This window comes from Leucopleurus acutus (genome assembly GCF_964270905.1).
Source record: "Leucopleurus acutus genome assembly, chromosome: 14".
Classification (NCBI taxonomy): Eukaryota; Metazoa; Chordata; class Mammalia; order Artiodactyla; family Delphinidae; genus Leucopleurus; species Leucopleurus acutus.
This window is the reverse complement of record NC_139156.1, coordinates 27993377-28020117: the sequence shown is the minus strand read 5'-3', so window position 1 is coordinate 28020117 and position 26741 is coordinate 27993377. Positions and strand designations below refer to the sequence as shown.

Genomic DNA, 26741 nt, shown 5'->3' with positions numbered 1-26741 from the left:
AATTAGACCGTAAATTCTGGACAACAGGGATCATGCTGGGACATGGCTATACTCCTGGAGCCTGAAAAATGCCTGGCACATAGGAGTTAAGTATTTGCTGAAGGACTGAATGAGCTCTTCTATATCAGTAAGATGACTGCTATAAGAGAAAAATGGCAAAGGCCTTCTCCATCCTGGGTTGTTCAGTGAGAAGCCACCTGTGAGATCCTGGGATAACACCTGGGCCTAAAGCCCTGGCCCCTCCTACTATACACACACACTACTTCATTTCAATGGTTATAGGTAACATGAACGCAAGACACTTCCCAACCATGAAAAAGCATTTGGATTTTATATGATAGTTTAAATATTTTTGAAAATGTTAATAAAAACAAGCTGTACTTGGAGTTTGATGACAGACATGCTTTTAACATAAGATCTTCATCCTAGAATGTGACTTTTTCTAAAAAATATTCAATCTTAGGCCTCTTGCTGCAGGCAGCTTCCATGGGAATACACAAAAAAGAGGCAGGGAAACAGTCCCCGTGGGAGACTGTTGTTTCTCAAAAAACAGGCTGCCATTACATCCTGTGAAGTTCATAAAGTGCTTTTCCCTTTGCTCAGTCATCCAGAGTGAAGTCAAAGGGCTCAAAGTCTTTCCGGAAGTGACGAGCCAGGGTCTCCTCCTCTTCCTTGCTGATCTGACACTGCCTCCAGTCAGACTTGTCAGGAATATTAAGGATAGCTTCACTAGCCAGGACCTCCCTGCAGAAAAAGCACAAAGAAGTCAAAACGGACAGTATCAGTCCAAAACCCACTCTTCCTTCGATTCCTCTCCAGCCAGAGAGCTCCACTCAGCATCACCCAAAGAAGGTATGCAAATTTCTCTGACTTAAATCATACCATTTTCTCTGCCCTGAGAGCCATCTCTGCCCTTCTATCTATCAAATTCATGCCTGTTATAAGTGACCCGCTCAGGTCTTAGCTCTTCTAGCCCCTCAAATTCCATTTACTTCTCTGAACAACTTGGAACTACATTACTGGTACCTAGAGAAGCAACATGGCACAGTAGAAAGAGGGCAGCCCCTGATATCAGAAATATCAGGGACTGGATTCCATTCCTAGCTCTGCCACTTGCTATCTGTGACTTGAACAGATTACTTCATCACTGTGCCTTGATTTCCTTGCCTATGAAATGCAAAATAAGGGTTTTCTGATGTATGGAGACAACATAATCAAAGCACCAAACTAGCTGTAATTACATCCTGCCTTAAACTCTAGTTCTGTCATCTCGGGCCATTAGTGTGCTGAGGTGAAAAGTCAGGCACCTAGTATCATATCCCACTCTGACTTTCTGCCTCTCTTTCTAGTGCACTCAGGGCTAGGTAGGCACAACAGCACAGGCTCAATGTTAACAAAACCACCACATACACAAGCTACCTTCTAAATGCCACTGCTTTATACTTTTACTTATTTTGATATATTAGAAATAACTCCTTTGCAGCCAATTAAGCTGACTGTGCTCTTTTCCCCATGGGGCCCCAGTGTGCAATGACTGCAAACAGCAGCCTTCTTCGTAGTGTATGCAGCCTGTTGCCTCTATGGGTTGCCCTAAGGGACCCTGGAGACAGCCCTTTCCAGTGGACATTCATGACTGGCATGCTGTCCCTGATCTAGGCTCCAGACAGGTATGCACGGTGCCTTGGGAAAGCCCCAGGGCACAGTGGCCAGGGTCCACATTGGCCAAGTCATAATGTCCATCCACAACTGTTCCTGCAGAACAAGAAACATGTGATTGAGGCCCTCCACAGGGCGAAGTTCAAGTTCCCTGGCTGCCAGAAGATCCATGTCTCCAAGAAGTGGTGCTTTATTTTAACTAAGTTTAAATGAATCTGAAAACATGGTGGCAGAAAAGCAGTTCATCCTGGATGGCTGTGGGGTCAAATATATCCCTAATCGTGGCCCCTGGACACATGATGGGCCCTGCACTCGCGAGAGCCTTGGCACCGTCCCCTCCTTACTCGTGCTTTTCACACTCTGCATTGCATTACTGTCATATATGTAAACATCTGACTTGCCCTAAGACTATTGGTTCCTTGGGGCAAGGACTGTTCCTTGTTTGGCTTTTTACTCAACTGGCCATGCAGCCCACTACTTCGTTCAGAGTAGGTCTAGTGAAAATACATTTAAAATAAGAAAAATGTACAAACCTTCCAAACTGCAAAGGAAAATTCTTTTTAATTCTGTGGAAAAGTTTCTCTCCTGTGTCAAGTTCAACATAAAAATATGCTGCTCCTGGCTGTGCAATCTAAAGTAAACAGAGTCATATGAGGACATGCAATAGTGCTTTAAAAGTCAAAAATCCCAGCCCATCTCTTTAAAGCTTTAATTTGGCAAAGAATTCAGCTTAGAAGCACAAGAAAAAGGATGTGAGCAGATATAAATCCCAAGCCACTTAGTGGAACTGGAGTTTAAAATGCCAAACTGGCAGATATTACAAAGATCCTCCCAGTAGCACCTACCTTCCTAAGTTCCTGCCTTAGGAAATTTCTAATTTCTTGCTCTTCCCAGGAAAGCATTAAGGCACTGATGTAATACCATCTTCATCTCTAGTCTAATCAATACCCCATGCTCTAGTACCAAATTGTCACCTGCTCATTTAACATTTTTTAAACACCTTTGAGTACCTCAGGCTCAACATGTCAGAAACCAGGTCTTTACTTCTCCTGGAATATGACCTTCCCCTCCTGTTTTACCTGCTTGATGTCTGAGTGCTCTGGGATTTCCAACAGCTCTATTTGTTGCTCCTGTGCCTGAGTAATGAAGGCATCTTTAATGTCATCAGTAGCGCAGCGGCTGAGGGGCACAGGAATGACCTGGGGCGGGGGGGAGGAGCAGGAGAAATTCTTCATGCAGGTCTCAGAGAGCTCATGCCTCCCGCACAGTCCCTGAGACGTAGCAAATCCATCACAGGGGTGGAGAAACACCCCTCAGCAGAGATTCTCCTCAGGCCAGACAGGTCTATGTCAGCCTGTCTGTAAGGACTTAAACTTATGAGCTTGTCTGCCACATGTGGGAGCCCATCTCTGATGTGGGAAAGGCTAGAAAGAGATCTCTTTGTCATTAAGCCTTTGCCAGCTCCTATATAATATATGTGGCAGAGTCAGGCCCATTTGAAAACTTAACAAATGTGCCAGAAAGAAAACCACCACAACGACAATCAAATTATCCATAAGTCTCTGAATTTCTGAGCTGCTAGCCCCAGGCAGGATCTGAGACTATTTCCTACCTCTGAGCTGCTACTCATGCTGAGCTTCACACAAAATACCCACTCTCTTCCAAACTCTATCAAGGCCCACACCTTTCTTGGAACCTTCCTCGACTACCCATTCCTTTTCTCAACAGGGCACTTACTATCTGTGCTATTCACTTGTACTGCCATGCACTACCCTGTGAATCCCTGTAAAATCTCTGGACTTATCACTAGAAACTCTTTAACCTTTTAAATGAATATTATTTAAATATTAATATGAAAATTCATATTAAATATTTTAAATATGAAATCAACTATTTAAATACCTAACCTTATATTAGAATCAAATACTTAAATATTAATTAAAATTAAGTATTAAAATTAACATTATTTGTTGATGGGCACTTGGGTTGTATCCATGTCTTGGCTATTGCAGATAGTGCTGCTATGAACACTGGCACACATGTATCTTTTCGAATTAGAGTTTTCATCTTTACTGGTTATATGTCCAGCAGAGGGAGTGCTGGATCATAGATAGCTCTATTTTTAGTTTTTTGAGGAACCTCCATACTGTTTTCCATAGCAGCTGCACCAATTTACACAACAACCCAAGTGCCCATCAACAGATGACTGGCTTAAGAAGATATGTTTTATATATATATATATATATATATATACAATGGAATATTACTCAGCTATAAAAAATAATGAACTATTGCCATTTACAACAACACAGATAGATGAACCTAGAGAATATCACACTTAGTGAAGTCAGACAAAGAAAGACAAATATTATATGACATCACTGATATGTAGAATCTGAAAAAAAAATACAAATGACTCTATATACTAAACAGAAACAGACTCACAGACATAGAAAACAAACTTATGGTTACCAAAGGGGAAAGGGAGGGGAGGAAGGATAAATTAGGAGTATGAAATTAACAGATACAAACTACTATACATAAAATAGAAAAACAACAAGGATTTACTATGTAGCACAGGGAATTATATTCAATATCTTGTAATAACCTATAATGGAAAATAATCTTAAAAAAAAAAAAATATATATATATATGTAAAACTGAATCACTTTGCCATATGCCTGAAACTAACACAATATTGTAAATCAACTATACTTCAAAAAAATTAACATTATTTAAATATTTATCAATATCCAGGTCCCCATACAGCCCTTCCAAGTTCTTGGGCAGAGACCACCTACCTGTAGCTGGAGGTGATGGCTCTTATAATTTCTCTCAAATAGAATACATCGTTTGCCTTGACTCTTAAAGAAGCGCCTCAATGTAGCCTTATACTGCTCAACCTCTTCCACCACCTCTGCTGAAAGCTCCACCACTGACTGGTAGTGTCCAATGGGCAGGATGAGGACATGGTCATCAGATAAGCCTCCTTTGGCCAGGGCAAGGTAGCACTGAAGAGGAAGCACACAGAAGTGAGACATCAATACTGCATGTGTGATTCTTCAGGGAGAAAAGCCTCTACAGAGCGTGAGCCCAAGGGTGTGGGAAAAGTGCTCAAGAGGCTCTCAGTAGAAATTCTCCTCTTAAAAAAAATCTAATTTTAGAGGTTATAACAACAATGTTGTCAAGCACCTGCTGAAGAATGAGATTAGATGCAACAAATTTCTTTTTTTCTGGCTGCACGGCTTGTGGGATCTTAGTTCCCTGACCAGGGATTGAACCCGCACCCTCGCCAGTGAAAGTGTGGAGTCCTAACCACTGGACCGCCAGGGAGTTCCCAGATGCAACAAATTTCTATGCAACTATCAAATGAACTGGGAGCCAATGAGCAGCACGCAGACCGGCTTTTGGCTACAAACACACCAGAGCTGAAGGAGACTGGAACAGACGGTTGGTTTTTCCTCCCAGGCTCTGAACTTGAAAGCAATTTTTCAGTTTATTATCACCCCCAGCCAAAGAAAGATACCACTTCTGACTTCAAATGAACCACTTTCCTTACAGTGACACCCAACCTCACCCCCTAAATACACCTCTTAGGCTCATGAAAAAGGCAAAGATGACGTGATTAGCATCCAGTGTCCCTACAGCCTTAAGCTGCTGACTAACCTCTACAAAATGAAAGCAAACATAACCTAACAGGGAAGGAAGAAGAAGGAACCTCAAACTCAGGTACATCCAAAAAAACTGTAGTTCCCAACAATGGCTGCCAGCAGCTAAACAGCAACTAAAAATATTTCTGTCAAAACCTAAACATGCAAGACTGCTCTACCACTCAGACATTCTTTGAAGGGAAGACACTGAGTGAGTAGAGAAAGGGCCAGTGAATATCAACGCAGGCAAATGAGGGTACTGGAGCTTTAGAAAAACAATCCAAAGTATACTTTTAGTGTGGTGGGTTCAAAGTTAAGGCTGAAGGAAGGAGTCATTTATTTTTCATCTACACTGAGAAAGCCCAATAGAATGACAGGATAAGTATCAGAAACAAACTAAAGCATGATCATCCTCGATCTCCTTGGCACAGAGGACTGAACACATCTATAGAGTTAATATCCCAGATGACTAGAGTTCATCAAAACCTCATATGTGCTAAAACATTAAAAAAATTTTTAATAACCATTTTGATTGTGTTTGTTTTAAAAGGTTACTCTAGAAGCCTGAATTTTCTAGCCTTTCCTTTATGTCAGTGGGTCACCGCCATAAACAGCAGTTTTTATACTGTGATGTGCACTGAAGCTACTGAAGTTTCTAGTCTAGACTAAATAGCACCCCCCAAGGCAGTACCTTCTAGTTCTTGTGAATAGTTTCACACTTGGCTGATCTCTTCCCTTCTTTTCAAACTCTCAACTTGTAATCTGTTCTATACTTGAATTATCTCTAATTTTATCTCAAATGTATAAGTAAGACCTGAATGAATATTTCTCCCATAGACAAATGCATGGATTTTGCAATAGTTATTCTGGACTCTTAGCAGCCCGCACCTGCTTTTACCAATTTATAGCCATGGGCCATTAGCATACTTCTATGTATATTCCTTGAGGAAGGCATGGCAAAGACAGAGAAAAAGCCAGGGGAAAAAAGTAATGAAAGGAGATCAAGAGGAGTGGCTACAGAGGGGACTCCAAGCCCTGTGCCAGACACCCACAGGTCACCAGAGGTTCCCAAGAGGTTTCTAACAACAAAGGACAGCACAGGTAAGTGTAAACTTGATTACTAGGTAGGCTCTAGGCTAAAATCATCATGTGACCTCCTACTTGGGGTGCTGGGTTGGGCCACAATCAAAATCTGAGATACTTTTTGCCCCTCTAGCTTTAGGTCAAGATGAGAAGCAAACAGGTTTCCTGATTATCCCCTAGGCTCATACCCTAAGCCAGATACCCTAGGCAATAGAAAGGTACAATAAATGGAAAGGAAAGGCCATCTCTCCTGGAGGCCCAGAGCAGCACGGAGCTAAGTCACCCATTCCAAATCTCTTGTGCCCTGCATGGCATTCTGAACCTATTGTTTCCGAAACAGAAGGCAGTCTGAAGCCTTCTCCCATACCATACCATATGGGAGAGAAGGATAGCATGCACTAATCCAAGGAGGAAACCAAGATCCAAGAGAGTTAATCCAAAAAGGTATTCCTATAAAAAGAAGAGTTTTTCAAGTTTGCTTCTCTTCCCACTGAAGAGTTCATCCACAGGCTCTATGGCCCAGCTGTGTCACAGGCCTTGACCCCATTCATGCTCCCCCTACCGACAGGAGTGTGCCAATATGCAAGACATAAAAATTAAATGTAAATGACTGGGACTCTTCAGTCAAACAATAATGGCAGGAGAGGGATATGACTTCGAGTGTAAGATGACACAGATTCTAGTCAGTCTACAGGAGCCCACAGAAGAGGGCCCTCACTGTCAGGATAAGCTGAGGAAAAGGTCATCCCCAGGAAACAAAATTAGAATAAATCAGTGAAAAATGGATGAAAGTATCTGTCCGCAGAAGCATCACACACTAAGAAATGATTTGTAAATATTTTCCTCAGGAGCCTTGGGAAATAGCCAATTCTAGTCATGGGAGACTAGGGTGCAAATGTTAACCCTGAAAATTAAGCTTCTTTCATTCTAAATGAATGAAAAAGAAGAATAATGGTCTATATGAATCCCAGAGGAATGAGGGTCAAAAACTAATATTATTTAATACCTAATCAAGCCCTGCCCAAGGAAAAGTATCTGGGGAAATCTGAAATAGGATGACTTCACTGTGAGACACACATAGTTCATCAGAACTTTCCACAGCCTGAATAAAATCCTTCTCAAAATCATCCAGTTCTCATAGTCTGATTCAGTGCTTACCAAGCAATCTTGTAATTATTATCTTGGGTTCCCAGATACCCATACCAGGAATGTGGATGTGCGTATTCCCGTCATTAGGAAGCTATATCCTCTACTACTAGGCAAAACTGAGAATTTATCACTTTAGTCTTTTATATAATCAGTGTAAGTCAGTTCCCAACATTGCATAATTATCACAAATAAAAATTAATAAACTCAAGTTTTTAAATCTGAAGATATAAAAAAATGTCAACATTTTTAGCCAAATATGAGTGTAAAGGCAACAGAAGACTCCCTTTTTGGGACAAAGAAAATCCTTGTGTTTGTACTTCCCTGGTGGCACAGTGGTTAAGAATCCGCCTGCCCATGCAACAGACACGGGTTCGAGCCCTGGTCCGGGAAGATCCCACGTGCCATGGAACAACTAAGCCCGTGTGCCACAACTACTGAGCCTGTGCTCTAGAGCCCGTGAGCCACAACTACTGAGCCCGCGCGCCTAGAGCCCGTGCTCCGCAACAAGAGAAGCCACCGCAGTGAGAAGCCCGCGTACCACAACGAAGAGTAGCCCCTGCTCACCTCAACTAGAGAAAGCCCGTGTGCAGCAACGAAGACCCAACACAGCCAAAAATAAATTAATTAAAAATAAAAAAGAAAAGAAAATCCTTGTTTTAAATAGTAATTCAAAAAAGCAACTCATCACCCCCAAGTAGTATGAAATAAAAACTTATAAAGTTCAAGAATTACATAAAAACATCACCCTAGGAGAGCCATACCTATTTGTCAGAGAGGAGGGAGAGAAGGAGCAATCTTGTGAAACTGGCTCTACTAAACCACAGGAGAATTGCTATAGTTGCTCTAGTCAAAAAGATAGAAAATAACAAATGTTGGCAAAGGATGTGGAAAAACAGAAACCCTCATACATTGCTGGAGGGAAAACAAGATGGTACAGCCATTTTGAAAAATAGTTTGGCAGTATCTTAAAAAGTTAAACATAGGGCTTCCCTGGTGGCGCAGTGGTTGAGAGTCCGCCTGCCGATGCAGGGGACACAGGTTCGTGCCCCAGTCCGGGAAGATCCCACATGCCACAGAGCGGCTGGGCCCGTGAGCCATGGCCGCTGAGCCTGCGCATCCAGAGCCTGTGCTCCGCAGTGGGAGGGGCCACAACAGTGAGAGGCCCGCGTACCGCAAAAAAAAAGTTAAACATAAAATTACAAGCAATTCCACTCCTTAGGTGTCTATCCAAGAGAAATGAAAACATACGTTCACACAAAGACATGTATGCAAATGTTCATTAATAGCCATAAAGTGGAAACAACTCAAATGTCCATCAACTGACGAATAAATAGACAAAATGTAGTCTATCCATACAACGGAATACTATTTGACCAGAAGGAATAGAAAACTGACACATGCTACAACATGAATGAGCATCAAGAACATTATGCTAAGTAAAAGAAGCCAGACACAAAGACACTGTACGATTCCATTTATATGAAATGCCCAGACAGGAATGAAGACAAAAAAGACTAGGGGTTGGGCTTCCCTGGTGGCGCAGTGGTTGAGAGTCCACCTGCCGATGCAGGGGACACGGGTTCGTGCCCCGGTCCGGGAAGATCCCACATGCCGCGGAGCGGCTGGGCCCGTGAGCCATGGCCACTGAGCCTGCGCGTCCGGAGCCTGTGCTCCGCAACAGGAGAGGCCACAACAGTGAGAGGCCCGCATACCACAAAAAAAAAAAAAAAAAAAAAAGAGACTAGTGGTTGCCTGGGGCTGTGGGTGGGTATGGAGACTAACTGTAAATGGGCATGAGGAATCTTATTGGAGTGATGAACATGTTCTAAAACTATTATGTGATGGCTGTACAATCAGTGAGTTAACTAAAAATCACTGAATTGCACACTTAAACTAGGTAAATTTTATGATATGTAAATTATGACTCAATAAAGTTAACAGCAAACAAACAGGTGTCTCCTCTGTAAAAGGTTCATGGAAGTAACTCACATGTGTGCCAATGCTGACCACCAAATGCTTTTCCACTTCAGGGCTGGCAAGGCAAAACCAGCAGGGTCCTGGAGGCTGAGCTTCATGTGGAAGAAAGACAAATGTTACCATGGTCCAAGCACTCCAGCACATAACCACCCTAAAGAATTCAGCCTTGTCTGATCTTTGCAACCTGCAAACACTGATATGTACACAGTACTGCCACAACGGACTGTGTCTGCTGTGCTCCCACTATGACCCCTGCCCCCATTACCATTATCAATGAAACTAAACCTCTATTAAAAGTTCTGAATTTGTAACCAATCCACAGGTAGGTGATCCATGTGATAACCATATATTGACTAAAGTAGCATGTAACTGGCAACTAACTGCAATGAGAGAACACTCAACTGGGTGTCTGGAGCCCTAATTCTAGTTCTAGTCATGCCACCAGCTATCCACATGACCCTGGGAGTACGTGTACCCTCCCGAAGTCAGCCTCTTCATCTTTGAAACAAGGGGGTGGAGAAAGAGGATCTCAATGTAATAGCTGTAAGTCTTTTCTACCAGTTTGATTATTCTATTATTTTATAAACCCAAACTGGTTTTGCAGGCTCTTAACCTTACGTTTACAGACGTGATGGAAAGGAGCTTTTTCCATAGTTCTGACAGGAATAGCCTCAGACAGCCTCAAAGTCAGGCCACCTTTGCATTCTTTTATTTTTCTTATTGGTCCTAATGATTCAATATACAATCTTCTTCTGCCAAAAGAGGCTCTCTTAGCAATGCTGCTTCCCAAACAAGACCCAAAATAACAGTTTTTGCTCACATAAGAAACCTCTGGAACCAAGGTACTTACGAAGTTTGCGAGGCTGCTTTGGGTGAGGAGAAGACTTGCTATCTCTGCCTGTAGATGAACGCTTCCTTCCCTGCTTTTCATTTAAATCAAAGAAAAACTGACAGGCTGAATCTTCCTGGAACAGCCAAAGGTAGAAGAGTAAATGTTATTAAACTAACCTTTAGACAAGTAGCCAACCATCCACATACAAGGGAATGTTCCTGCCATGTCATGTCTTTCCTCCCTGCCCTTTCTGCCTATTCTAGAGAAGAAAAATATTTTCCCAATCCTGATGCCTGGACTCTCAGTCATACCTCTCAACACTTATCCAAGCTACCACCAAATTTATCCCTTTGGAAAAGTGAATTAAAATGCAAGTTATACAGCAACTCTTGCCTAAAACAGAATAGCATGAACCCACCCACATTCCTTTCCCTTTCTCTCTCAGTAGGGCCATGGTGCAGTCTTACAATTTCACAGATCAAACAATTCTGAGTTTTAATTAAAAAGATAAGAAAAAAAGTCTGAGAAAGTAGACAATGCATACTAGTAAGGAAACTTGACATTCCTTGCTTTAGTGAAGGGAAAACGAATTTCAGAAAAGTCTGCTATTAAGAAATTTCTTCAGAGTAAATCTTATTCACCTATACCACTCATTATAAAATCACAAATTACATTGCTACCAAGCAGTTGGGATCTTTGCCTGAAGAGTTAAGAACAGAGAATTAACTTTAGACAAGGAAAGACTCTACATGTGTAACCCCAACATATGAACCAAGTTTAGACAATGAAAGACTAAAAATATGAAACTGTTAATCCCAAAATATAATTAAAAAAACAAACAAAAACAAAACAAAAAACACATTGAGCTTACTGGAAATCTACTAAGGCTTTCTAATCACCAGCATGATTTCCCAAAGGAAAGAAAAAGATTTAGATTCGAGGGATTAAACTTGCCTTATGAATTAAACTATAACCAGGAAAAGGACACCTGTAATGGGCAATCCTGCCCAGAAAATGCCACCTCTCAGTCAGAACATACCTCAGGGGCAGGAATCTGCTTTCCTATGGATGCTTGCTTCACAAACTTTCTGTAAGGGTTTTCAGTGACATCTGGAGGCTGTTTTACCAGTTCTGCTACATCCATTAGTTTCATAGGAACAATACTGAATGCATAAAGATACTTTGGTAGAAGAACAACATAATATTAAGGGAAATACTGTTTGTGCAAATGTAACCAACCTATTTTATTATAACATTTCACACAAAGCTTCAGAAACTGAGTAAGATTAAAGAGCAGCAACCAGCCCATCTGTGGTTCAGAGAATCCACAGCAATGCCGTTTCAGTGATCCCTGCAGGGGCAAACCAAGGGCTGATGAAGTAACAAGCAACTAATCAAAGCCCAGCCCTTACACAAAACAACTATCACTGCAAGGCCCAGAGGGACTTGCTCCATAACCCTTGAAGACAAACTGCTTCTGTCTCTGGGTCCTTTATCTTTGTGCACTTTGTCCATAGTCACTGCACTGCCCTTCTTTTTTTCTAATGAAAACTGAATTGGACAACTTAGTGTTTCCCTCTGATTTTATACAATTTCTGCTGTATATGCTGATAGATTTTCTTAGGGATTAGTAGCAAAGAAATAAATACTCACATAAATATCTAAAACCATGGACTAATGGCACAGATACTGAAAACTACGTGAGATATGAATAGATGCTTAACCTCACTACTGATCAGGGAAATACAACTAATTAACAATGATACACAACCTTCTTATATCATAATGGCAAAAAATGTTAATAAAAATTTGACACTACCCATTGAGAAAACAGGCTCATACACTGCTGGTAGGGGTGTAAACTGGAACAAAATTTTGAAATGAATTTACTAATACTTTCCAAATTTTAAAATGTGCATATTCTTTGAGTGAAGTATGCATTGCTTAGGGTTAAGGCTAACATGTCCCTGAAAGTAAAGCAATAGACTAAAAATACTGTGAGTGATGCTCGGTCTTGAAAGGGCAGTTTAAAAAAAGGAAGAAAGGAAGGAAGGGAGGGAGGGAGGGAAGGAAGTTAAAAAAATTACAAATCTAAACTTGCTAAGAATGCATTGGGCCTAAAAGTTTAAGATATTATGGAAAAAAACAAAATATTTATCTTTTGCATGTACATTGTTTACGGCATATTATAGTAGGATAATCTTCAGATAATTTATATATTTTCCCACGTGACTGACTGTTCTGATCTTTAGCTATTCCAATCCACAATATCCTGCTTTTGGCCCTACAGAATCAGAAGTGCTCTCAGGGAAGTGAGAACAATATACTTTTCTGGTATACCCTCTTTCATTCACCTGCACTGTTTTCCAGTATAAAGGAGGATTCAAGGTATCACTAAGATTCCCAAAGCCAACGAGGGCTTAGGTAAATCCTTGGGAAGGTTTTATTATTTCTGCTAAATGAAGTTGCTAAAAGAAGCAAAACAAGAGTACCATCTGAGGTCAAACTCATGAAAAATACCCATAGAGACGACCACATGGATGTGGGAAGAAAGACATCATTCATTTGAAATTTTGCCTTTGTTCCACTGGGCCTATTTTCCCAAACCCTTCTCTAAAATCTCCTACAAAGGACCCAAGGAAACCTGACCTTTCATTACCATATTATTATAAAGAGTAAAGTCACTGAAGTACTGGGACATCGCAGTTGGGGAGAAGAGAAGATCTGAATGCTAAACTTGGCAAGAGGAACATTTATCAGGCAGACAATAAATATTAACCAAACACCAAATACTCAAAATTTACCTTTTTCTTTTCTGGATTTCCAACATTTGCCAGAGCTATGAACCTGGTGGCGTGCTGTGCATTTTCCTGCAGAATGATGTGGTTTCTATAACATATTGGAAAGATAATAGGTTACCAACAAACTTTACCTTTTTTTTTTTTTTTCTGGCTGCACCTCGAGGCTTGCGGGATCGTAGTTCCCTGACCATGGATTGAACCCAGCAGTGAAAGCGCCGACTCCTAACCACTGGACTGCCAGGGAATTCCCACCAACAAACTTTACTTTTGATCTGCAATTATGAAATATGTAGACTCCATGGGGCCATGAAAAAAGCACAGGTCCTAAGTCTATCACTACATCACCACCAGTAACATCTCAGATGTTACCTGTCCCTCTAGTAGAATAATCATCCCTACTTCCCGGGGCTGCTGTTAGGAAAAAAATGAGGTCACGTATTTGAAAAGCACAAAAAACTCTAAATTTGGCTTTAAAAGAGTCGGAAAATTGGCAAAATGTTGATAACTGCTGAAGTAGGTTATGGGTTCAGGAGGGATCATTACACTATTCTCTCTTCTTTTATGTAATAATAAACTATAATAATGAAAAACAAAGAGAAATGAGTTTTAAGTGGAATGGTAATGCTTCAAATGGTAATACATAGCATGATTTCATTCTCCTAGGAAAAATATAAAAATACATGAGTGTCTATGTTCCCTAGAAAAAAAATGCCAGTATTTTTATTATGATAGTTATGGGTTTTTGTTACAGCCCTGGTTAAAAAGTTGTACAGGGAAGAGATATGGGAACATATGTATATGTATAACTGATTCACTTTGTTATAAAGCAGAAACTAACACACCATTGTAAAGCAATTATACTCCAATAAAGATGTTAAAAAAAAAAAGTTGTACAGGGTTTTTTGCTGTTTTTTTTTTAACAGCTTTATTAAGATCTAATTCAAATACCATACAATTCACCAGTTTTTAGCATATTGACATATACTAAGCCACTACCACTATCTAATTTTAGAACATTTTCATCATCTAAAAAAGGAAACCCTGTATCTATTAACAGTCACTCCCCATTTCCCTCCAACTAGCCCCTGGCAACCGCTAATCTACTTTTTATCTCTATGGATTTGCCTATTCTGGATACTACAGATAAATGGAATCATGTAATATGTGGTATTTTGTGTTTGGCTTCTTTTATTTAGAATAATCTTTTCAAGGTTCACACATGTAGCTTTTATCAGTACTCCATTCCTTTTACTTACTGAATAACATTCCATCATATGGATATACCACCGTTTATTTATCCATTCATCAGGTGATGGATATTTAGGTCATTTCCTCATTTTGGCGATTATGAATAATGCTGTTATGATCATTTGTGTACAAGTTTTTTGTGAACCTATGTTTACATTTCACTTGGAATAGGAGTGGAATTGCTGGGTCATATGGTAGGCAAATGCCAAGTATTTTTGCAAAGCAGCTGTACCATTTTACATTCCCACAGCAACGTATGAGGGCTTCAACTGCTCCACATCCTCATCAGCACTTATTATTTGTCTTTTTGATTATAGCCATCCTAGTGGGGTGAGAAGTGGTATCTCATTGGTTTTGATTTGGATTACCCTAATGGCTAATGATGCGTGAGCATCTTTTCATGTGCCTATTGGCCACTGGTTTATGTTCTTCAGAGAAATGTATATTTGGATCCTTAAAAGTTTTGAGTGGCTTATTCCTATAACCTTTCTGTTTTTAGTGCATGGTTTCAGAGAACAAGAGGTTTTTCTGGAATGCATATATGGAGATATAAAAGAAAAATCCGTGGTACCTATGGTTATATCTTAGGCTGTGGGATTATAGGAAAGGGCAGGTTATATTCTTCTTTTTGCTCACCTATATTTTTTGAACTTTCAACAACACATATATTGCTTTTGTATTTTAAAAAAAAAAAGGTTTTTATAAATCATTTTAGGGATTACCCATGCCTTTAAAGTGAAGATCTTTCAGAGTTAACTTTACTTAGCTCTATTACTTATAAAACACTGGTTTTATTTTCTCTGTAATACATCCTTTAAAAACTCCATCTCCAAGCTATACTGAAAAAAGAGAGAGAGAGAAAAAATTGATACAAGTTCTTGATTCCTAAATTGAAATACTTCTTAGGTGATTATCCTGAGTTTAAGACTATACAAGGGGGCTTCCCTGGTGGCGCAGTGGTTGAGAGTCCGCCTGCTGATGCAGGGGACACGGGTTCGTGCCCTGGTCCGGGAAGATCCCACATGCCGCGGAGCGGCTGGGCCCGTGAGCCATGGCCGCTGAGCCTGCGCATCCGGAACCTGTGCTCCGCAATGGGAGAGGCCACAACAGTGACAGGCCGCGTACCGCCAAAAAAAAAAAAAAAAAAAAGACTATACAAGGAGTAACCGTTTAACCTGATCAAAACAGGACTTACTGTACATCAAGCTATGATAGTTAAACAGCATTGTTATGTCAGACCCTCAAACCTTTAAGGGGCTTTAAATGATACATTGGATGATACAGTATCATCCGATCCCTTGTATTTCAAATTAGGAAACCAAACTCAGAGAATTGGAATGATTTGAAAGTCACTCATTTCATGCCTGAGTAACTAAAAGAAACCAAGATATTATATGGCTGAAATGAACATGAGAAGTTTACACAGAAAATCCAGGCAAATTCTTCAAAAAAACAAAAAGAATGAAATGCTACTCACCGATATGGAAGCCTCTCATAGTAAGTCTTTTCCAATGCAGCAAAATGATATCTTGGTTTCAAGCCTGTGGCAAGACTGGAGATCAAATCAGAGCCACATTTTTTGGTATCCACTTCTCCCTAGTAAATAGAAACTTAGTCATCATAACAGACCTAAGAGTTATCATGAAATGCAGAGATATAACAAGACACTTTGAAATGTCTTTGGAATATTTATGTGGCTACAATGTGGGCAGCAGGATTTGCGTCATGAATTCCATACTTATGGCATCAGAGAAATCTCAACACATAAGGGGAACTGGGCTATTACAAATGCAGAAATAGGAACAGTTGTTGGAAGCCAGAGGTTAAGGGAGAAGGTAACTCCTCCATACTAATACCCAAAACAAGGTTTATTACAATCTTTTTTTGGAAAGTAAGCACTCTCTCTGGAGCCCACAGACAGTAGTACGTCTATAAGTTGCTTCATTGTGCTCCTGTAGTTCTGACAATGCAGACAGTCATAGTCATTGCAGAAGATCAAAATTAAAAGCTAGCTTTCAGGGCCCCTAGGATCCATAGAATATTTGCCGTAGAACATTCAAGGACTTCATCACATAAGCATACAATCCTTTATTTTGCTTCAGTCAAGGAAGGTGTGGCTTGTGGAAGGGCACAACCGTGCCCTTGTCACAGTTTGTAATACAAAGTCTGTCAAAAGTTAGGTTTGTTCCCAGAGCTTCCATTAACAATAAATTATGTGCTCTCTCATCCATAACATTATTTATGAACTTCATTCTAAGAGAAGGTATTAACTGGAAATAAAGAAATTACCAGAGTTAATTTTCCACTAAGTAAAGCAAAACCTTCCTTTTGTCTTATGCTTGCCTCCTTCAGGTGTCTGCTGAAGGGCAGGGAACTGGCCTTGAGGTTAGTTACAGTACCTTAGGGACTAGTGAGATATACTGTTTTCTCCCCTATAAATACCTTGTATGATTACTTATAAACTTTCATCAAAATCTACTTTAATCAAAAATTGTAAACTTTTTTAGCACTGCTGTTCATTCTTCCTTATAGAGTATCACGTGTCTTTCTCTCATCACCACTTTAGTAGTCTTTCTCTGGATCTTCCCTAGTTCTGCTGTATCTTCTCTACGCTGCAACCAGCACTGCCTCTTGTATACTAGTGGCAGAATAACCATAGGTTTGTGGAAGGGGAAGAAAGTGTTGTCCCTTCTCCCTTCAAAATCCTGACAATGCCTGGTATTTTGTTGGCCTTTTTAGTCATGGACACATTATGTTGAAGTTGGCAGAGTGGTCTACAAGGCCCTTTTCTGGATCATATCTGATAACTCTACATCTAGGAGTTGATATTTGTCCCTAAATGCATTCTTACATTTTCCTTCACTGAAGTTCAGCTGATGCTTTCTGCGCTCACATACAACCTTTCAAGGTCTTCCTTAGGCTGATTTCCACCAAGGTAGCTCCCCATGATAGCTGTCACTCACCAACCTGGTGTACACCCTCTTCCTACAAAAATATTTAGATCGAACGCCATGGCACGCTCCAATACGTTCCAACATTAAAGCTTTCCCATTAGAAAAGTACTAAGTTTTCAATATATTGTTTCCCAACTTTTAGATCACTATCCTCAATCCCATGATGATTCCACCTTTTAAAATATGTTGATAGCCAAAAAGATATAATCTGGAATGGAAAGGGGGAAATAAAACTACAGAGCTGCCACTAGCTATAAATCTCTTCACTGAAAATTAGTGACCCCTCAAAACTTCTTAAGAAGCTTGAGAAAGGGTACTTGAAGCAGAGAATATAATTTTTTAAAAAAATTCATTTATAAGTAAGACTTCAGCATTCTCTCTTCAGTGAATCATGCTTTCATTAAGATCAACTTTTGCTTTGGTCAGCCAATAAGGCTTTAAGTAACCTGAAAAATTCATAAAAGATTTGTACTGAAAGGAACTAAGAGCTGAAATAGTCACATAAAGAGCAAAAAAGCTCAAATTAAGCCACTGCAATTTGCTTTTAGAAATTCCAACTGAACAAATACTACTCACAGAAGAATTCCCAAAGTTCCCCACATACTTGGGCCATGGGGATGTGAGCAAGATATCAACACCCTTAAACTGGGATGTTGACCACAGCATTGTTCTCAGGGAAATCACATCCTTGGGACTAAAACTGTAACCTGGGACAGGTTCATTTAAGGACTCTGTCCCACTGAGGTACACAATCTGCAGCCCCGAGCTTCCAGTGAAGACACCTTTACGACCTGGGTTCAAAGAAAAATGGACAAGTTTTAGTCAAACTGCTGAATGAAATGTCACTCTGGTGATGAATCTCTTTCCCCATGCCCCACTTCCAGCTCCTAGGTCTCAATGTTGGATGGCTACAACAGTATTCCTGTTCAGTAAGTAAGAGCAGTCCTTATGTGAAGGCTGCTGGAGCCCACAGTCTGATTGCCCCAGGTGCCTTGCAAATGAAAAAACCTAGGAAGCACTGATTAAGAAAAAGGCTTTCTGCCTTCTAGAGACTCCAAAGGGACTAAAAGAAATCTAGACACCTGGATACAGGGAGAGGCACTGAGAAGAAAAAAAAATAATTGCAGCTGTGAGTAAGCTATAGTCTAGAATAAATGTACTCTTCATGAAGGCAGAAGCTTCCAAATGAAGGAAAACATTTGGAAAAAGCAATTACTTGGGAAAAATTAAGAGACTCTGCCATCATCTAAATTTATTCATAGCTTGTGCCCTTGATTCCGTTTCCTTCTTGCTGCCGCCAGAACCCTGGTTCCATCAATTTTCACTTCCCTTTCATCTACTGAGTCTCTTCTTCTCAAATGGTTCTTTCCACATACTAACTCATAAAAGAACACACATACTAACTAATAAAGGAACACACATATTGACTAACAAAGAATAATAAAGTAAAAAAGGAACACACATACTAATAAAAAAACTATAAAAAGAGCACTTATAGCAAAGGAAATGTAGAAGCTTTCTAAAGAAATGAGAGACCAAGAGAGAGGAAATGTGAAGACCAGTTGAGCCATTTTAGATAAAAGTGAGTTGAATGATCCAAGAAGCAGTAGTGGTGGGGGGAGGGGAGCAAGTGGAGAAGAAAAGCAAAATTTGACAGTGCTTTTTACAACAGCCAGACATTGAAAGAACCACTAAGAGTTTCAGGGGGTTGTGGAGGAACAATTTTAACCTGGAATTGAAGAGTGGACCTGGAATCAGAAAAAGGACAAAAGCAGTGAAAAACCCAAGTATCAGCACTAAAAACTTGAGTTTTTCAAAACCTCAGTGAAACCTAGAGCTATAGCAAATTAGGAGTCCAATTAACAAATAAGCTGTGTACATTTAGCAATGTTATATGGTGAGACCACATACATAGAATTTTTTTAACACAATTTATACCTGACGTACTTCAAACACTGTAGTCAAATATTTTATTCCTCTAGTTGGCTGAAAGAGTATATATTGGGTTGTGAAAGTACAAGGAGATTGGGGAGAGGTGGGAGACAACATAGGAAAAATGACATAGTCTTAAAGGTATAGACACTGACTTTAGAAAAAAAAACCCTGATCCCCATTCTCTCAGGCAGTAATGGCAGATGAATCCAGCCACAAATTTCCTTGGAGGCTAATTCCTGGGACACATTATGTTCATTACAAACACACAAGATATCAACTTACCCAGATAAGTAATGTTTTCAGCTAATTCACACCCATCAACATCTTGGAAATACTTTACTGTTTCCTGGTTATTGGCACCCAGCACGTATGTCTGAATAGGAGCTAGTGAGAGAAACAGACATGACACCAGCTATTAGCAGATCTGCTTTGGAACCTGAGAACTGTATCCTCATAGGAAAAACACTTGTAGCAAAAGTAAAGAGTCTGCAATTCTAGGGAATTCCCTGGCACGGGTTTGATCCCTGGTCCAGGAACTAAGATCCCACAAGCCACATGGCATGGCCAAAAAGAGTCTGCAATCCTATACATGGAACACGGTCACCACATAGGATATCCTACAACCAACCTTGTGGCTTGACTATTAAATGGTATCACTAGGCTGATGAAGTAACATCTTAGAGAGGATGGTCAATGTATAGTTAGGAAAACACAGACCCCAAAGAGCTTAACAAAAAACACTGAAACTAGGGGAAAAAAAGAACACATATGGTTGCATTATTCAATTCCTTCCTACTGAGAAGAGAATTCTTTTTCTGGAACTAAATCCAACCAAATTCAAAATGTGAACATTTAGATATATAGGCATTCTTCCCAGGTCAATGCAGAAATCAAAGGCAAACTCTTCAATCACTAATGTGTGAAAAACAACTAGGCAAGAACCATGTAGCCTTGAAACTTTATTAGAAATCATATGTTAAAAATAAGTTCTGGGGCTTCCCTGGTGGCGCAGTGGTTGAGAGTCCGCCTGCCAATGCAGGGGACACGGGTTCGTGCCCCGGTCTGGGAAGATCCCACATGCTGTGGAGCAGCTGGGCCTGTGAGCCATGGCCACTGAGCCTGAGTCTCCGGAGCTTGTGCTCCATAACAGGAGAGGCCACAACAGTGAGAGGCCCGCGTACCGCAAAAAAAAAAAAAAAAAAAAAAAAAAAAAGTTCTGTACCTTTCTTGATGCCAGTTTTATATTCCTCCCATTCAGCATCTGGAGTGGAGCCAAAGAAATTTCCTACACACAACAGCAGCTAAAATGAGTTTTTTAAACAGATATATGAGATTTTTAAATAATATCAAATAGTACATAATTAATTGATAATAACGTTATTGAGCTAATTATCCTATTTAATGATCTCAGTTTTTTCCTTAATCGATTTACAGAATTTCCTTAATCAATTTACAGAATTTCTAAACATAATTTTTTTACAATTGTAGTAGTTACTGATTCTATGAATTCCTAAATTTTGGCTCCCTGGATGTCAAATACAAGCTGGGGAAAGAGACAAGAGGGTCAGGGAAAAATGGAGACATCAACCTTAAAAAATCTCTCTGCAAAATACAAAACAATATTAGATACCCTGAGAGATACAGGGCATAAAGGACACATTTCCTGCTTGTTGTCTTACTCAACCTTTAACCCAATGAACAAATTATCCCCATATCCAGAATACTCTTCTGTACTCTAAAAATTTACAGTCTAGCTGGCAACAACACATAACAATTACATAGGACTCTTTAGTCTGTGAAGCATTTGCACATATGCTATGAGTTCACTCATACCATATACCCATGAAATAGATCTGTGCTTCCCAAACCCAGGGTCAGAATCACTTAGGGAGGTTCTGCTAGTCTGTTTTCAGTTTTGCGTACAGTAATAAAGTAACAAAATTCAAATTCAAAAAAGTATAGAAGGGTCTACAGTAAACACATCTCCCTTCCCACACCACTTTTCAGCTACTAAATTCCCATGCTCAGAAAAGGAATTCGGACTTCCCTGGTGGAGCAGTGGTTAAGAATCTGCCTGCCAATGCAGGGGACACGGGTTTGAGCCCTGGTCGGAAGATCCCACATGCTGCGGAGCAACTAAGCCCATGCACCACAACTACTGAGCCCGTGCTCTAGAGCCCACAAGCCACAACTACTGAGCCCACGTGCCACAACTACTGAAGCCCGCGCACCTAGAGCCCATGCTCCGCAACAACAGCGGCCACGGCAATGAGAAGCCCGTGCACCGCAGAAAAGAGTAGCCCCCGCTCACCACAACTAGAGGAAGCCTGTGTGCAGCAAGGAAGACCCAATGTAGCCAAGAATAAATAAATAAATTTGTATACATGAGAAAAAAAAAAGGAACTCAGTCTAACAAAAAAGGAGAGTATGTGTTTGACTGAGAAATGTATAAAGGAGCCCCAACTTTATTTTACTATGTTTGATTACAACAGTCAAATTAAATGCAGTAAAAAGAAACATCTTACATCAAAGTTTCCACTTTTCTTCTGAATTGTTCGAACTCTATTGAATAAAACATCAAACTTTCCTTCAACATCTCCACATGCCAAGCTGCAAACAAGACATAAATGTTAAGGCAATGCAGGACACACAAATAAGCCTGCCAGGTTTGGTATACCCTAGTCTTCCTGGATTAGGGAGATATGTGATCCAGTCTCTGAGGTTACCTGAGAGGTTCCCTGCATGTGAACTATTAATGACCACTGGGCAGCTCCACCTAAAGGTCTCACCAATAACTTCACCATATCTAAAATTTAGCTTATCATTTCCTCCAAAATTGAACCAGCTTATTCTCACTTGCCAAGTTTTGTGGCTGAGTCTACTGCCAACTTGGTTACCAAGACCCCAAAATCCCCCATCCAGTCATCGTCTCCTCAATTCCTTTTTGCAAATATCTTTCAAAGTCATCCTGTCCTTTTCGTTTCCACTACCACTATCTTAGCACAGGGCTTCATTCATCCATTCAACAAACACACTCAGGACATCTACGACATGCTTGCTAAGTGCAGTATGCCAAGTACTATGCTAAGGACACGTTAGGAGTATAAACAAGAGAGAGACTCAGTTCAAGCCTCAAAGAGTACACAATCAGGGAAGGGGAGATACGCTGATAGTTATAAATTTATATGAACAAGGGCAATAATAGGAGGTATGTGTAAAGTGTTATGGGGTAGGGAGATAGAAACTGACAAGACCTGAGGTTTGTAAGGCAGACTGACCCTAAGTTTTGAGGTAACTTGTTCTATAATCTCATTTCTGAGTTTTTATACTTTTGATTTACAGGGTTTTTCCACTTCTCATATCATTTTCTTAATGTCTTTTAACTCATCTTGAAATATTATAGTTCTTGTTTTGTCAGTATGTCTTTCTGGTGTTCTTTACTGTCCATACCACTGAACATTTTCAAGGTAGTGAAAATGCGAGTAGTGAAACGATCATATCTGTTTTAGAAAGATCATTTTAGTAACAGACTGAAAGATGGTCTGGAGGAACAAGTGACTATAAGCAAAAATACCAGCAAAGAGGGCAATGTCAAATGAAGATGGGGAGGAGAGAAACAGACGAGAAATTTAGAATTCTGAAGACTTGAACACAAATTGGAGTGGAGAAGTAGGAACGGAGGATAATTACAAGGTTGAGCAACTGAGAGTCCTGTAGTTTATGCAGAGGCAGAATCAGAGAGAAATACGGTGAATCTGGTATTGGATACAACGCAGAGGATATACTTACATTTCCTCTAATACTCTCCCTTCTTCCTGTCCACCCTACGTAAAGCCAGCAGTTTAATGTTCTTTCCTCAAAAACATTAAGACAACTCCACTGCCTGAGGAACCACAGCTTTCCACAAGTCCCTGATCTCTCCTCCCAATGCTTTCTCCAAGTTTCCATAACAGAAACCTTCCCTACTGTCGATCTGATCACTCTCTGTCTCTGCCATTCCCTTGGGGTAGTTATTTCTCCTAACAGTCCCACACTACCCATCTTGAGTCTAAAATTTTCCCATCCTTCAAGGCCTATCACATCTCTAGAGCCTTCCTGACCGCTCAGAAAGTCCTCTTCTCAAAACATCAGAAATCCATATAGCTCCTCAGAGCAATTTCTGTAATAAATTATTACCACTTTCACTTATCTTCTGAGCACCACCTCTTCTAGGACGCCCTCCAGCCCCTATCAGTCACCAAATCCTGGTGCTCCCACAGGATCCTGCATTTCCTCTCTCATAGCAGTTGTCACATGGAATTATCTCTGTTTTGGGGAGAGCCATTGTCCAGTTTGTACATCATAAGACACCTCAAAGTTCATCATCTCCTCATCTGGGCCCTCTTCCAGTGTTTCCTACCCCACTGAAGAAAGAAATCTAGGACCAGGACAATGCTGACACCTTCTCACTCATAACCAAACCACCTCCAAACCCTGTTGATGTCCTCTCCTTAATAAACCTTGAACCCCCGCACTTCTCCTCTGCCTTTACGCTATCTAATCCTAGCTGTTTTCTACTTTGGCTATAATTTTTTCTTCACGTTGCAACCAGAATCGCTTTCCAAAATGAAAATTTGATCATGCCAAGGCGTTCTTAAACATTCCAGTGATCCAGTAACTTTTTTAGGATAAAGACAAAACTATTAATCAAGGCTCAATCCTCACTACCTTGATTCCTCACATTAATCCAAATACCCTATACACCCTCCCAGAACCGTGAACCTTTTCCTCCTGACATTTATCAGGACCGTAATTCAACATTTATCTGGATTATTTGATTAATATACGTTTCCCTAAACTGTAAGATCCATTAGGGCAGGAACTCCATCTGTGCAACGTCTAACACAGTGCCCGGCACACTGCATTTGTTCAATCAATACTGTTGAATGAATGAATGAATGGAAGTCCTCTCTTCACCATCTCCTCAAAAAGCGCGCCAGGGCAAAGGCCCTGTCTCTCTCTCCTGTCGACCACTGCCCAGAGCCCATCAATGGGCCCCATGCCTACAATTTTTGGCTAGTAAATATACTGCGAGGAGAAACGAAGGGGAAATGATGTCAGAGACCAAGACGGCCTAACATGGAGAAGGCCTGACGCTAGGAGCTTCCTCCTCTCTCAGCGAGTGTCGCCAAGAGTCCCCCTCTTCAGAAGCGAAAACGGCCAGGAAAGAGGCCGGCAGTGGCCAGGCAAAGACGCGATCGAAGCTCACCAGCAGCCGCCGGGCTTCCGCCCCCGCCTTTCTGTCTTTAGAATACCCCCTCCAGCGCGCGCGCGCGCACACACACACACAACCCGCTTCAGGCTCAGGGTCACACACACACACATGCTTCAGACTCAGGGTCACTCTCTCTCACACACACACACGCGTGCGCGCGCGCTTCATACTCAGGATCACTCACAGGCGCAGCGGTTTCTCAGCCATCTGCCCTTATACCCCGGATTGGGACGACCACCGAAAATACGGAAAACGAACCCACGCTCCTCCGGAAAAGGCGGCCGCACTACGATAAGACGTCAGCGCTCCCAGCCAATGAAATCTCAGTTACCTACGGAGAGCGCCGAGGGACAGATGCCTCTCTCAGGTGGTTTTGCCTCGAGCAGGAATCAAGAAACCAGGAGCGTGGAGAAGAAGGGACAAAGGACGAAAAACATTCCGATTGTAATTTTTTACTTGGGGGCAGTTGAAATTATTGAATTGCTAGAAAACTCTCTGTACGGTGTTGGCCCCAACCTAATGATGTAACTCTCGTGGGCAAGACAGACCAAATAAATAAATATTTTTTAAAAAAAAGAGTACATGGGAAATTTGTAATACACAATTTTATTTTATTTCATTTTTTTGGCCACACCAAGGGCACCTGGGATCTTAGTTCCCCTACCAGGTATGGAACCCGCGCCCCCTGCAAGTGGAAGCACGGAGTCTTAATCACTGCACAACCGGGGAAGTCCCTCTAGTCTCTTTTAATCTACGATGGCCCACCTACCTTTTGTTTTTCATGACATTGAGTTTTTTGGAGAATTCAGGCCTTATTGGTTGGAGACAACAGTGTTTAAGGAAATGGAAGAGTTCCTGACAACTGAGGGGCATGGGAGACTCACGAAATGCAGCCAAGCAATTCAAAATTAACTAAAACTTAAAATAAGTTTAAGGAAGAACAACAAAGTTCTGATTTTCCTCACAACTTCTACAATGCTTTTTTGGGAAAAATCAAGTTAACTGCCTTAAAATATTGATGCCTCTGTACTGCTGTCACATTGATATTTTTTCTGCTCTGGAGGTAATACAGCCCAGCCTAGTAGTAGAGGTCAAGACGGAATCTTGAAGAAGAATAGAAGTTTATCAAGCATGGGCAGGTGATAATTTCAGGAAGAGGAAACCTCAGTTAAGATATGAAAACTCATCCATAGAATTCTGTGTTATATTTTTTCTAAATTGAGGTATATGGAATTCAGTGTTATCTTTGCAACTTTCCAGCAAATCTAAGTCTGTTGTAAAGTAGAAAGTTTATGGGAAAAAAACTCATCCATTCGAATATAAGGTAGCTCAAGATAGCTCAATACAGTGTTAAGTGTCAGAGTAACAGGGAATGAAATTGAAAAAAGGAATAAAATAGGGGCCTTGTATGCATGCTAGGAAATCTGGCTTTAGAAAACACATTCTTCCCAAGTGCACATGGAACATTCTCCAAGATAGATCATGTATTAGGCTACAAGTCTGAATAAATTCAAGAAGATAGAAATTATATCAAGTATCTTTTCTGAGCACAATGGCATGAAACTAGAATCCAGTAATAGGAGAAAAATTGGAAATTCACAAAAACATGGAAATTAAATAACATACTCTTGAACAACAAATGGACAAAAAGAGATCAAAAGGAAAATCAAATGAAACAAATGAAAATGGAAACACAACATACCAAAACTTGTGGATATAGCAAAAGCAGTTCTAAGAGGGACGTTTACAGCTGTAAATGCCTATATCAAGAAAAAATAACCTCAAATAAACCTCAAGGAACTAACATTACACCTGAAGGAACTAGAAAAAGAACAAACTAAGCCCAAGGTTAGCAGATGGCAGGAAATAATAAAAATTAGAGCAGAAATAAATGCAATAGAGAAATGGAGAATAATGAAACTAAGAATTGGTTTGGAAAAGATAAACAAAACTGACAAAACTTTAGCTGGACTAACCAAGACAAAAAGAAATTAGGACTCAAATAAATAAAGTTATGAATGAAAGAGAAGACTACAGAAAGACAAAGACTATGGAAGCAATTATCTGCCAACAAATTGGACAACCTAGAAGAAATGGATACATTCCTAGAGACATATAACCTACCAAGATTGAGTCATGAAGAAAAAATCTGAACAAGTCAATAATATGTAACGATTTTGAATCAGTAATCAAAACCTCCCA

General features: G+C 40.4%; 1 protein-coding gene across 1 annotated transcript; it reads right to left on the bottom strand.

The window, feature by feature from the left end:
• Positions 1–346: 346 nt before the first annotated feature.
• Positions 347–24763, bottom strand: CWF19L1 (CWF19 like cell cycle control factor 1). The gene is made up of 14 exons (XM_082854528.1): positions 24724–24763; positions 21811–21895; positions 20508–20586; positions 19568–19669; positions 17927–18141; positions 15874–15992; positions 13152–13236; positions 11387–11527; positions 10366–10480; positions 9528–9607; positions 4458–4667; positions 2736–2855; positions 2190–2287; positions 347–744 (listed from the first exon to the last, which is right to left on the bottom strand). The coding sequence occupies exons 1-14, from the start codon at positions 24744–24746 to the stop codon at positions 600–602; spliced, it is 1617 nt and encodes a 538-aa protein (XP_082710654.1). The 5' UTR covers positions 24747–24763; the 3' UTR covers positions 347–599.
• Between the last annotated feature and the right edge of the window lie 1978 nt (positions 24764–26741).